General features: G+C 37.0%; 1 protein-coding gene across 20 annotated transcripts in view; it reads right to left on the reverse strand.

Moving 5' to 3' along the window:
• Nucleotides 1-12791, reverse strand: part of nrxn3a (neurexin 3a) — a 759351-nt gene that overhangs the window by 697644 nt on the left and 48916 nt on the right. For all 20 annotated transcript variants that reach the window (XR_014625664.1, XR_014625665.1, XR_014625666.1 and 17 more), the window contains 2 exons: nucleotides 4986-5287; nucleotides 2580-2741 (listed from right to left, as the gene is read on the reverse strand). Coding sequence is in view for 14 of the 20 variants with exons in the window: in XM_084392521.1 (XP_084248647.1) it covers nucleotides 2580-2741; nucleotides 4986-5287 (464 nt within the window). In the remaining 6 variants the exon portion in view is untranslated. The remainder of the gene's footprint in view (nucleotides 1-2579; nucleotides 2742-4985; nucleotides 5288-12791) is intronic.

The raw sequence follows: 12791 nt of genomic DNA on the forward strand, positions 1-12791 counted from the left end.
CTGTTTCATTTGAGAGACCTTTCAAAAGAAAGACCTTTGTTATCTGTGCTAAAAAAAGCTAGTCATCCATTTAATTTTGAAATATGGCATTGTCTTACAAAAATTATGAAATCAGCTCATCTTCCAGTGATTTTCTATGCTAAGACCATTTTTGTAACCTCTGTCCTATATACAGTAAATAGCCAAATGCAGAATGACTGCAGTAAGCATCCTGTGCCACAGGGTGGTACACTCTACACTCTACTTCCAATAAAAGACAATATCACATAGGTTTAACCATTACAAAAACACCCCCAGAGCAGATCAAAATGTGTAGTGAATGAGTAAAATAAATGGAAATTAATATAAAATAACATAACATAAAATAAAATGTATAATAATATAATATAATATAATAATATTGTATAATTAAAACGAAATAGAAAACGTATAAATTATAAAACTAGACTTTTTGGAAGAAGGTTTTTAGTGTGTTTTGGTGTTGTTTTTTGTTTTTTACTATTCTACGGTAACTATAGTAATTGCAAACACAACTACAAAGATTAGAGTCTGGACATTTTAGGTAACGTTACACTCAACCTCATCTAAAAATGCAATACACCACCCTTAAGATCATGTCATCTGGGTCAAACCCAAGGTTTGGAACCCATGGAAACACATGATCCATGCTGACTATACCATTATCAGTTTCCAAATCAAATGTGAGGCTTTAACAAGCTGAGAAGTGTATAAAAAAACGTTTCATCCTTGGGCTCATACTGTGAGAATGATAGGTAACGTAGGCCTATCTATCATTATGGCCATTCTTGGGTGGAAAGTTCTGATATCTCGTCTTGAGCAGCTCTTAGCATCCAATTCACCCATCAAACACAGCAGTGTTACACCGTGTCCTAACTACACGCGACGCGACGCCGCGACATGCGATAAAATGAATCTTTTCCATGTTAATCAGAGATTTTGTCCTAAACAGCCGCAACGACGACACGCAGCGATTCTATTTTAGAAACGGTTTCTTTTTTTTTCTGCGACGTCGCGGCTGGAACAACAAACACAAAGTGTGGCAATGATAATCTCAGGTACTGGTTATGTGCTTTATTTAATGTTAAAAGTGTGTAATGTGACTTTGAATATCATTTAGTGCTTTCAGCTTTGTAGCTGCAAAAGCAACAATGGATAATTCACCTCAGATCTTGAAAGTAAACAAATGGAAACAAGAACGTTCAAACTGTGAACAAACAAGTGTATTATTTGACCGAGATTGTTTTAGTAACTCAGTAGCCTATGTATTTGAATAATGTTTAAATGGTGTAATATTTGTGAATTTGATTATGTAGTCTACTTATCCATTTTCTTGCGATTGCCGTCAAGATTACTCTGGTGATGTGCACTTGCCGCGAGACTCCACCCACACGCTGTTCTGATTGGCTGAAGAGTAGGTTTTGATTCATTTTTACGCATCTCGCTTCTCGCAGTCGCGTCTAGTGCAGACAGACAAATTATTTGTCGCTGGAATCTTATCGCATCGGGTCTGGTTAGGGCACGGTTATGTAAGCATTTGCGATATCGCAGCACATATGAGACTGATTACTGTAATCTCTGACAAGGGTAGCAGTTTTTTCAAAACTCAGCACTGTAAAGAGCGAATGAAATTAGTTTTTTCTGCAAACGCCGATATTACAGGCCTTTAGCCCTGTGATAGGAGGGCCGGTCTGAGATGGAAATGGCAGTGATAGCTTCATTAAAGGTAATAATTATCATTAGAGTTTAATAATACAATTAAATTTTTGTTTACAGTATTTGTTATCATTGACAAAATTAATAAACCTTTCAACAATTAAAACTTTTATCAGTAATTTAGTTAAAAAGTTTAACACTGCATTACTGTTATGTACGCATATATGTACTGTATGTATACAGTAGTCAACATTTGAAGTGGATCAAAAAAGTTAATCAAAGTTGTCCTAAGACAAGAACGGGTACTGTTCAAAATTCATGTATAACTTTGATGAAAGGTTTTGATCGACTTCAAATGTTGACTACTGTGTATAGATATCTTTATAATTTAAAACCCAATGGTCCTACAAACAGGATTCATTATCTTTAAGCAAAATATAACTTTCTGTGAGATTTGCCCTATAGAGTCAGCTTGTGGGAACATTTTAATTTTGCATTGACAGATGTCTTCATGCCCAATTGTTCACTAGAATCTCTTTGGGGTTCACTTTTTCAGCATGATACATATCATTATGCAAAGTCTCATCTCATCCAATCACCTTCGCTTCTTCTCTGGCCTCTAGAACTTTAATCAAATGATTCACCACAATTGAAAAGTCAAATTAAATATGCCTGAAACAATTTCGCATCGGGGCAAGAAACGTATAACTCCAGCGAATTTCATTAGAGAAACACACCACGGGTTATGATGTCTGCGCAATCCTTTTCACAAGCTAAGCTGTACTGAATCTATTATTCTGCTCGGATGGTCTATTCAAACATGTTCCCTCTCAGCCCAGACAAGGAAATGATGATATGATGCATGTAGATGAAAGAGCGGGAAGGGGTTTGTCCAGACCACCTACCTCTTTCAGGCAACCCATAAAATTGTTGCTGACAGGCGACCCAGGTAAGTCCGCTGTGCTTGGACTTCCTCCAACGTAGAAGAAATCGTCCGATCCCAGCATGGTGTAGTCCTCCTGCGTATAGCCTGTAGTGGTCAAGATGCCATCCACAGATATCGTCACCTGATTGAAAGGAACGACAAAAGGGGAGGAAAAAATTCCATTCATGAACATCATGGCTGTGAGGGCCATTCTACCAAGGAATAGGTTAGCTTCGGTCTTGCTGGTTGCTGTTTGTCTTTGATTGTGCACCAAACACCTGCACGTCAAGATTTGAGTAGGCCGTTCTTGTCTAGTATTCATAGACATACAAAGGACAGGTAAAGAAAATATTTTGCCGGCATATTTTCTTTATCTTTGATGGTGTTAGAAATGGTTTTCTGGTTTGGGAACCAGACTACAGACAAATTGCTTGTGCTTGTTTTTAGGTTCAAATTCTGTGCACACTGGGTTAGTTGACACTTACATATATGCATGCTTCCAAAATGAGCTAATACTACCACACAAATGAGCATGCAACACAGAGGTCAGATGGTCTTTTACTAATAAAATGTCAATAGTGAGGTATACAACCACTGCAAACATTAAAGCATGCATCTTTTTCAAGCCGAGACAACATGCAAAGGAAGGCAGCACATATGAGACCAAAGCAAAAGCAATGAGGGAGGACGCAGGAAGTCATGACCTTCAACACAATACAGACAGGACAGGACACTGGGCAGATGGTGGGTTGTTCAGACAAGAGTTGTGGTGTTAGTAACACAAGGACTGATCCAGCATGAACGGATCAGTGCGGCATGCGCAAACAACTGGAATCAACTGTCAGAGCTCCAGTGCTGAAGTAGCTTTTTATTATTTTGTTTTTATGCTGTTGTTTTCATCACTTTTTTGTTTAGGAAAGCTTCTGCCAGTTTTCTTATAGTATTTGATTTAAAAAAAAAAGAAAGAAAGCGCTTTAGAAAAAAAAAGCGTCCAAAAACAAAAAAAAAGGTCGTAGAGGAAGTTCAAAGAAAGAAAGATGGAAAATGACGGTAAAGCTGTGGTGAAAAATGGGATGAGGACATTTGAAATAAAAAAGAAGGAAATCCCCGAAATACAAACCCCAGTCTGTTTTTTATTTTATTTATGATGCCATGAAACCCCAAAAAAGAGAAAGAGGGCCAAGGAAACACACGGTAAACCCAAAAAAAGGACAATGAGAATGATATCTACCAGACAATGTAGTTTGTTTACCATAGCGTGTCCAATACCTGAATGCTTTGAGAAAAGGGGAAGAAAGGAAATTATACAATGTAAAAAAGGGTTGTTAATAAAATGAAACTCGAATGAAGTCATGATGAGTAGCACATTAGTGTAGGTTCTGGTTAGTAAATTAAAGAATCTAGTAAATGGTTCATGAGTGGTTAGTCTGGGTTCTGAACAAATGTTATCCATAGACAAATAAAGTATATGAGTGAGAGTAAGAATAGGTGGAAAAGAAAAAGAAATATAGCGGATTCTTCAGAGTCTGTGGCATATCACTTTTTTTTTTAATTGCACTTACTTAATCTTAATGCACATACTCACTGAAGCAGATACTTAAAAAGCCATTCAGAATACAGTATTTTTCAGCAATAATGTTCTGTATTTTTCTTTGTCAAAACAAATCTAGCTTAAATTTTTAGGCTCCTTCTTATGTAATGTTTCATAACGTGTTGTTTTCTGCTATAACCGTGAATAGTGACCTCTATCTAGCTGGCTCTTTGTTGTGATTCATATGGTTTTTGACTTTCCGCAGGCAACTGTATAAGGTAATTCTAATGCATGTTCTTGGCGTGATAGTAAAACAGCTATTAAACAAAGCAAAGCAAAAAAAAATAAAAAAATGTCACAGTCCTTGTGGATCAGAGCTGAAATAGCTTGTGCTTGTGGGCACTCACACCTCCACATGCCCACGCAAAAAGCGACATCTTTTCACTCCTGAGGGGCAAAACCACCCTAAATATTTACATATTTTAAAATGCAGTGCCGGAGTGATTTAACAGTTCACAAAGATTGGCTGTGGGTAAATGGAACGGTTGAGGTTGGTTGGAGCCTCTCCCCGCTGCCCTGATAAGACAGACTATTTGAAGAAGTGAGGTGAATATCTAGAGGGGTGAGAGAGACAGCCTCTTAAAGCCATCACACCACTGATAGCTTCAGACAGAGGTAACTGCCTGAGGAAGCAAAACACGAGGCAATGTAGAAGAACTCAGAGAAGAAATAGTTGCATTAGCATCTCGATTCTCGAAGAAATTAAAGTAACCAAAAGTGCTAACTCAAACATATACAGTAGCACTTAACTCTGAATTGGATTTTAGCATAAACTGTCTGAGGTTTTAGCATTACCTGTCTGAGGTTGCGTGTGACTTTCACGTCATGCCAGGCATTGTCGTTGAATTTGCCATTGACAGGCTCGACAATGGCCTCGAAAGCTCCCGAACCCAAGTTGATGACCAACGATACGGCTCCATCTTTCAGGGCCAGGTTGACGTAGTCTGCTGATTTGCCGGTGTGGAGGATAAGGCCATTTCTTTGCCAGGTCTTGAAGGACAACGTGATCTCATCACTGCTACTCTGGATGGGGTTCTGAGACAAATCGTAGCAGAAGTACTCGGAACCTCGGAAAGTGGCCACGTTCTCTTCTCGCGCTAAAAGAGAGTAAATAAATGGTGTTAGAGCGTCTTGAAACAAAACAAACCCAAATATATGAGCTATGGAAGTTTTCCAAGATTGACCACTGAAGAAGAGCAATTTCTGGGCAGCAGAAAACACAAAGACGCTGTGCATTTAAAGCCATAAATCTGATGAGATCATCAGTGACATTATTTCTCTCGTTGAAGTATATATACACTAATGTTCAGTGTTTGTGTAGCACATCTGAATCATAATTACGAAAGCTGTAGTGTCCTCCAATCCATCAAGATCAGCTCCTCAAACTATGACAATATCCCTGACTGATAAGATCCTTCTTAGATTAAACAGAAGCTGCATCTGAAGTGGCATTTAGACTTTTACACACAGACTATTAAATCACAATATTATCATACACAGTGCATATCGCACACCCCTATTTTAAAAATACAATGAAATGCAACATTAAACATAGTGTTTCCTAATAACATTCTTTAAAGTCAACATTATAATGGGAGGTTAGCCATTTTACAGCAGTAAGGTGACATTTCAAAGTTTTATTAAACAAGAAAAAATATAGGGCGCGACTTGAGTTTATTTATGATTTGATAGGATAGAGAAAAATGGTCTCTATATTGCAGGTGGTTAAAGGGGAAGAGGTGAAAAGTCAGCTAAACAGTCATTTCAGAGGTAGAAGATGAAAGATTACGGGTACAAACTTCTTTAATATGTTCTGAATTACGTGTTGAAAAAGTAAAAGACGAATTTTGATATCAAGTTGACTTTAAATTAAGTTTTAGTGATTGCATGCTAAGTTCACATTGGTCATTGGAATTCAGATCAGATAATCTACTGCATCCACATTTATGGAAATAAATTCACTCCTAGTCCCTGTGGTCCCCAGTCCATTAATCACCAAGCTATGGTGGTGTGGCTTAGAGCAGGCAAAAATACACATATCTAATGGAAAGTTCCCCCAAACCAACACTGGACATCATTTACATCAGGCAGCCAGAAAAGGACCTCAGCACTAATGGCATCATTGATTTATCAGTGCTTCACTTGGGCCGCCGTGGAGTCGATATATTCTCTGGCTAAATGTTGACAAAACACTCACACATCCAAGTCTATGCTCCACCTCAGCGATCAGCATTAGTGGATGTATGTGTTTTAACTGACCGAGTAAAGACATCTTGACCTGTTTTGGACTGGACCTAAGGGAGCATGAGCGGACTGCAGGGTTGCTGAGAAGGTTTTTCTCATCATGGCTGGTGCTGGTGCCCAGCTGTGATACACTTCACATGTTAATAAGCTCATGGTTAAGAATGGGGCAAACTGACTGACAGTGGAACATATTAAAAGCACATGGGACCCTGATGCAGCTGGTGAGCACCAAAAAACAGCCCTTCTGTGCAGTCAGAGAGATGATTCAAATTATATCGCTCATCACAACTGAAAGAAACAGATTAATGGAAGATGACTGAATGGATAGTGGGAAAGAGTTTTGTCCAGCAGGAGAGGGTGGTGCCTCATCCATATGTCAAAAACTGTCAGTTAGACGTACTTGGATACTCATTGAGCAAATCGCACACTGCTGAAGAGATTCTCAAGTCCATTAATATTTGGCTAGGCTGTAACAAAAAGAGCTTAATATTTAGCCTGTGGAGATTACTGGACCGTGCCAAACAGGCTCAAGGAGTTTCTCTAGAACAGATACAAATATACACAATATATAAATGTTATATAGATGTAATATAAATAACTGTTTTAATAGCAATTTTTTTTTATCATAATGAATTATATTAATAAAAATAATAGGCTATATAATGTATTATGTAAACATAAAATATGTTATTCAAAATTTGATATATATATATATATATATATAATTTATAATTTATGCTTATTTAAATTAAGTATATCAATGTGTGTATGCATGCATGATATTATGAATTAAAATACACAATTCAAATATGCATGTTATATTTGAAACATACATATAATACACACACACACACACACACACACACATATACACACACATATATATATATATATATATATATATATATATATATATACTGTATATATATATACATATATACACATATACATACATATTCACCTGCATTGCTGTGTCTTACTGTAAACACCTGCACATAACTGCTAAATCTCAACATCGTAAGTAAGCAACTTAGATCACCTGCTCGAAACAGAAAGCAAAAGGTTCCAGTCTGCTGAACAGGGCTGTGTTTTCCTAGAAGCACATGGGTGTTATTGTGCGCTACATGCTGGCATAGAAGCCTGGTGCCAACACCTCAACAGATGCATTATTACTCCCCAGAGCATGGCTACCGTAAACAGCATGATTCTGAGAGAGCGGGCCCTCATTTAGCTCCTCGACACCTTATCTGCCTCCTCCTGACTGACTCAAGCGGTAACCGCATCCCTGAGGTCCTGCCATGCCATTAAAGTGCCAGGAGAGAGTACTGATCAATTATTAATTAAACAGAGTGTTGTTTTTACTAAAGACACCGCTCCACATTACTGCCAGATGTTCCCCCGTACAATCACCTTAAGATCTGAATACTTAATAAGAGTTGCTGATATGATGTGGAATAGTACAGTGAGTGGAACGGAAGATGTGAAGGATACATGAGGGTCAGTAAGGGGAAAACAAAGAGGAAAAAACATGGACATTAGGGCTGTGAATCAATTTAATATAAATTAATGTTTTTATATATAAAGTAACCAAAAGTGCTAAACTTTTTTTATCTTATGCTCACCAAGGCTGGATTCATTTGATCAAAAATACGGTAAAGCCTGTAATATTGTGAAATATTGTTACAATTCAAATAATTGTTTTCTATTTTAATATATTTTAAAATGTCATATATTCATGCGATGGGAAAGCAATTTTTTTATCAGCCATTACTCCAGTCTTCAGTGTCACATGATCCTTCAGAAATCATTCTAAAATTCTGATTTGGTGCTCAAGAAACATTTCTTCTTATTTACAATGTCGAAATGCAGACTATAGTCATTTAAACTTACATTTAAAGGGCATCAGCCAGATGATATGATAAAATATGATAAATCTTATAGTGGCTACATTATTGGCATAAATTATTTTGTACATGTTAACCAGTCCATATAAAAAAAATAATATTAAGCCCTAATATACATATAAAGAATGACCAGAAGTGACAGAATGAGAAAAATCTCATTGCCAGATATTTGGCAAACAGAATAAAGTGATTTGCTTCCACAAGAGAATACAGTTTCCAATATGTTAGCAAGGAAAAGTAAATTGTAAGGATAATAAGAAGACATATTGTTGGCCATGTAACATACTGGTAATCAATACTAGCCTTGCAGAAAAACCCAACTGAGATTAAAATATACTGAATGCCATTTATTCATTCCTTTGTATTTGTTTTTAGACTTTCTCCTCTATAATGTTTCCATCCTATAATCTAGAACTATAATACAGAACACTGTGAACAAAAACCCGGGTACAGAAGCACATTCCCCCACAGAAGCACATTCTGTCTCGCCACAGCACTCCTTTCAAAACAAAACCTTATCTGTATAGATTTTTAATGAAAATCCCCATGAGGGGCAAAGGTACTTAATCTCCTCTATAATGGAGAATGCGACAGAAAGGAGGTTATGGGCTGTGTGCGAGATAGTAAACCTGCTGAATTATGAAACCTTAATGAAAACATCATTATTAGTCAAATCAGCACAGAGATTGTTATCGAATCATAATAGCAATGGTCCGCTAACGCTTTTTCCCTTCACTACACAGAGACGGATGGTGGTGGTACGGTCAGAGACGTTCTCATGCGTAAAGGTGTCAGAGGCCCAGGAGTGGAGAAAAGTACTGTCGTTAGAGAAGCCATTAAATCCAGCATGCTTTGGGGAGGAGACCATTACAGGGTAAGAGCTCTCAACCTGTCAATCACATGTGAGAGGATGCAGGCAACTTTCTGACCAATTGGCCTCTCAACTCCTAAGAACAAAACTGCCGTTTGCCACATAGTGCCCTCCACAGAAATACAGTATCCCATGAAAGACACAGATGGAAATGATAACAAATGTATCAAAGGTGCTAAGATTACTGGTATTAATAATAATAATAATACGTTTATTTTTTATAGCGCCTTTCAGAATCCTCAAGGTCGCTTTACAATAAAGTACCAATAAACATGACATAGAAATGATACAAATAAACTGAGATGGATGACATAATACTGTAGATAGAGGTACATATACATAAAAATCAGATCAGTCAGGAGTCATGGAAACAAGTAGCAAAAAGATATGTTTTAAGGTGGGTTTTGAAATCATGTCGCGGATGTGTTGGGGAATAGAATTCCAAAGAGCTGGGGCAGCGGTGCAAAAAGCCCTTCCACCAAACGATGATAGTTTGTGCCTACGGATCGTCAACAGACCGGTATCGGAAGATCTAAGTGTGCGAACTGGGGAGTAGGTATGGATGAGATCAGAAATATAGTTGGGGGCAAGACCATGGAGTGCTTTGAATGTGATAAGGAGTATCTTGAATTGAATATGAAAGCGAACGGGTAGCCAATGATATTCAGAAATGGACGTATAAGCGCTCGATATTACGAAGGTGAAAGAAGGCAGACTTAGTGAGCGAGGAGATGTGTGGAAGGAAGGAAAGAGAGGAATCAAAGATTATACCAAGGTTTTTGACAGTGGTGGAAGGTTGAACCAAAACTCCAGCAATATTAACATTGTTGATAATTATATAATAATATATATTATATATAATATCTAAAGGGATAGTTAAACCAAAGATGAAAATTCGATCATCATTTACTCATGTCGTTTTTCAAGAAACTGAATATACAGTTTGGAATAAAGTACAACAAGACTTGTGCATCAGGATTTGATTAGTTTGTGAGAAGTTAGAGAAAATCAGTACCCTGGTAATCCAGATTTCTCGCGAGAGCACAAGTTGAATTTGCTCAGCAAGTTACTCTGGTGTTGAATAATGATGCTCATTAAATATGCCCCTCGATCTGAGCTGCACCAATCACATTGGGTTATCTGATATAGGCGGGCCAGAGGTGAGCTAAACAGATGACGACAGCGCTGTGACGTCGAAGTCCTTAGTAAACATTGCAAGATGGCTATGGATGAACACCAGTCGTTTGAAACGGCTTTGGCCGCTACAATGAACGAGTTAGACTTGGCTTTTTATCTAAAACAGGAACAGAAGACGTTTTTGTTGTTTCGCCGACCAGATACGGTAAGAGTATAATCAGAGAATGTCTAATAAGGTTAGCTCCGCTGGTAGCTGAGGTTTATTGTTGTGATTGGTCATAGTGTTATCCAATTGCGTGCAGTGAGATTTTCAATGCACGCTTGGTGCTGCCCCTCGAGCTGGGCGATTTTCATTAGGCGACGCCAGACCATTAATCTTTTAGATTTAGGTCTGGATTTCCAGGCTAGAAAATCAGGAGAAAATGAGAAACATTTTGATGAAAGATTTGATAAAACCTTTTTTTTTCCACAGACGAATCAGCACAACTAGATCAGAGATGTTCGAAGAATTTTATATTAAAAATGTTGGTATTTAAAGGTCATAAATTGCTTAAGCAAAAAAGGATTGGCACACCTACATTTTTGCCCACATTGTATTTTTTTTTTTAAGTTGAAAATAAAACTAATTATTTGAGTGTTTTACAATAAAAAAAAAAGAACATAAAAAAATCTGACTTTCAAATTCAAAATCCATGTTTAATTCAATGTGTAACTTGCAATTCTTTGCAATTAACTGTGATACAAGCAATTTTGCAGATAAATTATTTCTACACCTATTTTTTCAGTGCATTACACAGATTAAAAAAAAAAAACCTGAAAACAATACAAAAAATTATTCAAATCTGAAGTAAATGTGATACATTTTTGCATTGTCTAGTCTATAGAATGAGCGGATTTTTGATTAACTGTTTTGCTTTTAAAACACTGTAGGAAAGAAAGATGCTCGTTCTAGCATTAAGCCTTTAAAGTCATCAAAACATGAAAACATTGCAATAGAGTACATAATTAGAGCTAATCAATCTCCCTAAATCTATTTCTCTCTCTCTCTTCATCTGTCAACTGAGGGCAGTGTTAAGGCTAATCTATCCCTGCAGATCCAGAGGGAGCTTCCAGACAGTGCAGCCCGAGCATCCGTCATGCCGCGGTGATGGAGGAAATCAATAAAGAAGGAAGGAGAAACAGGGCCCATCTCCCCCGGCCTGGCCTAGAGAGACCCTGGTGTCCAGGCCAAACTACCGTCACAGACAGCTGCTGACTCACCAGCCTCTTGCAACCCTATATTACAACCTCCGATTGTCAACTCACACCAAACCCACCCACCTCCTTCACATTACACTTATACTGTTCACTCCCTTTGATCAAGATTATATATTACTCATATTTCATATATTTATAGATTATTATTTTAAGCACCTATTAATCCAGCTTTCAGTTTTATTTGTGCTGCTTATTTTTTGTAGAAACAAAGAAACAGCATTTATTTTAAATAGATGTTTTTGTAACATTATAATGTCTGTTCTGTCATGCATCCTTGCTGAATAAAAGTATTTATTTAATAATCTATATTTTAATATATATACAATATTAAATTAATACCTACCAACTAGATTTTAATGAATCAAATAGTTTTGGACTGAATTATAACTAATCAAGCATGGTATAATTTGACAATCAGTTAAATTGATATTACTTTAATTGCAGTAAAAAAATATATATAATTGTGAAGGAATTTTTTTTTTTATCAATCATAACTAACATTCCTCTTTCTTGCAGGATTAACATATGCTTTTTTGAAAACTAAACGTCTCCCCAACACTTGGCCGAAGTGTGTCTGAATATGTGCTTGAATACAAAAAGAGGAAACAAAACTAGATGCTGTCTGAATATAACAAGAGAGCTGGACAGTTAATAATTCAAACACTTTTAATTTAGTGTTTATATTTTATTTTATTCTATTGATATTTAGTTGTGTCCAATATGTTGCATTGTTTTCTAAACCAATATATCCCGCTACTTTAGTGATTATGAAACAAATATTTATATATTACATGGGAAACAAGCTTCTATTACTAACTAAAAAACTACATTTGGTCCCAAACTAGCAATTTCCTAGATAACTACCTAATTTCACTGAACATTTGCTGAGAAAGACAAAAAAATATATGTTAAAAATAAGAGTTTCAGGCCCTATTTCGTATACTTTTTTCCTGAAAAGTGCAGTTTGCTGATCTAAGTGTGTGAGAGAACATTCTGGATAGGAGAGACCTGCCGCAGTCCATGTTCAGCTTCAATGGCTCGCTCCTCCCTTTTGCAGCTTTTAGCTGCTACTATTAGCTTTCTCCCTCTTTTTCTCCATCTCTCTTGGTATGTCTGCCTCCCCACTGGTGTCTGGGTGCCAGTCTGCCTGTCACAACCACTGTGTAGAAGGATTAACCTTTAGATGCA

Source organism: Rutilus rutilus, assembly GCF_951802725.1.
Source record: "Rutilus rutilus genome assembly, chromosome: 21".
NCBI lineage: Eukaryota > Metazoa > Chordata > Actinopteri > Cypriniformes > Leuciscidae > Rutilus > Rutilus rutilus.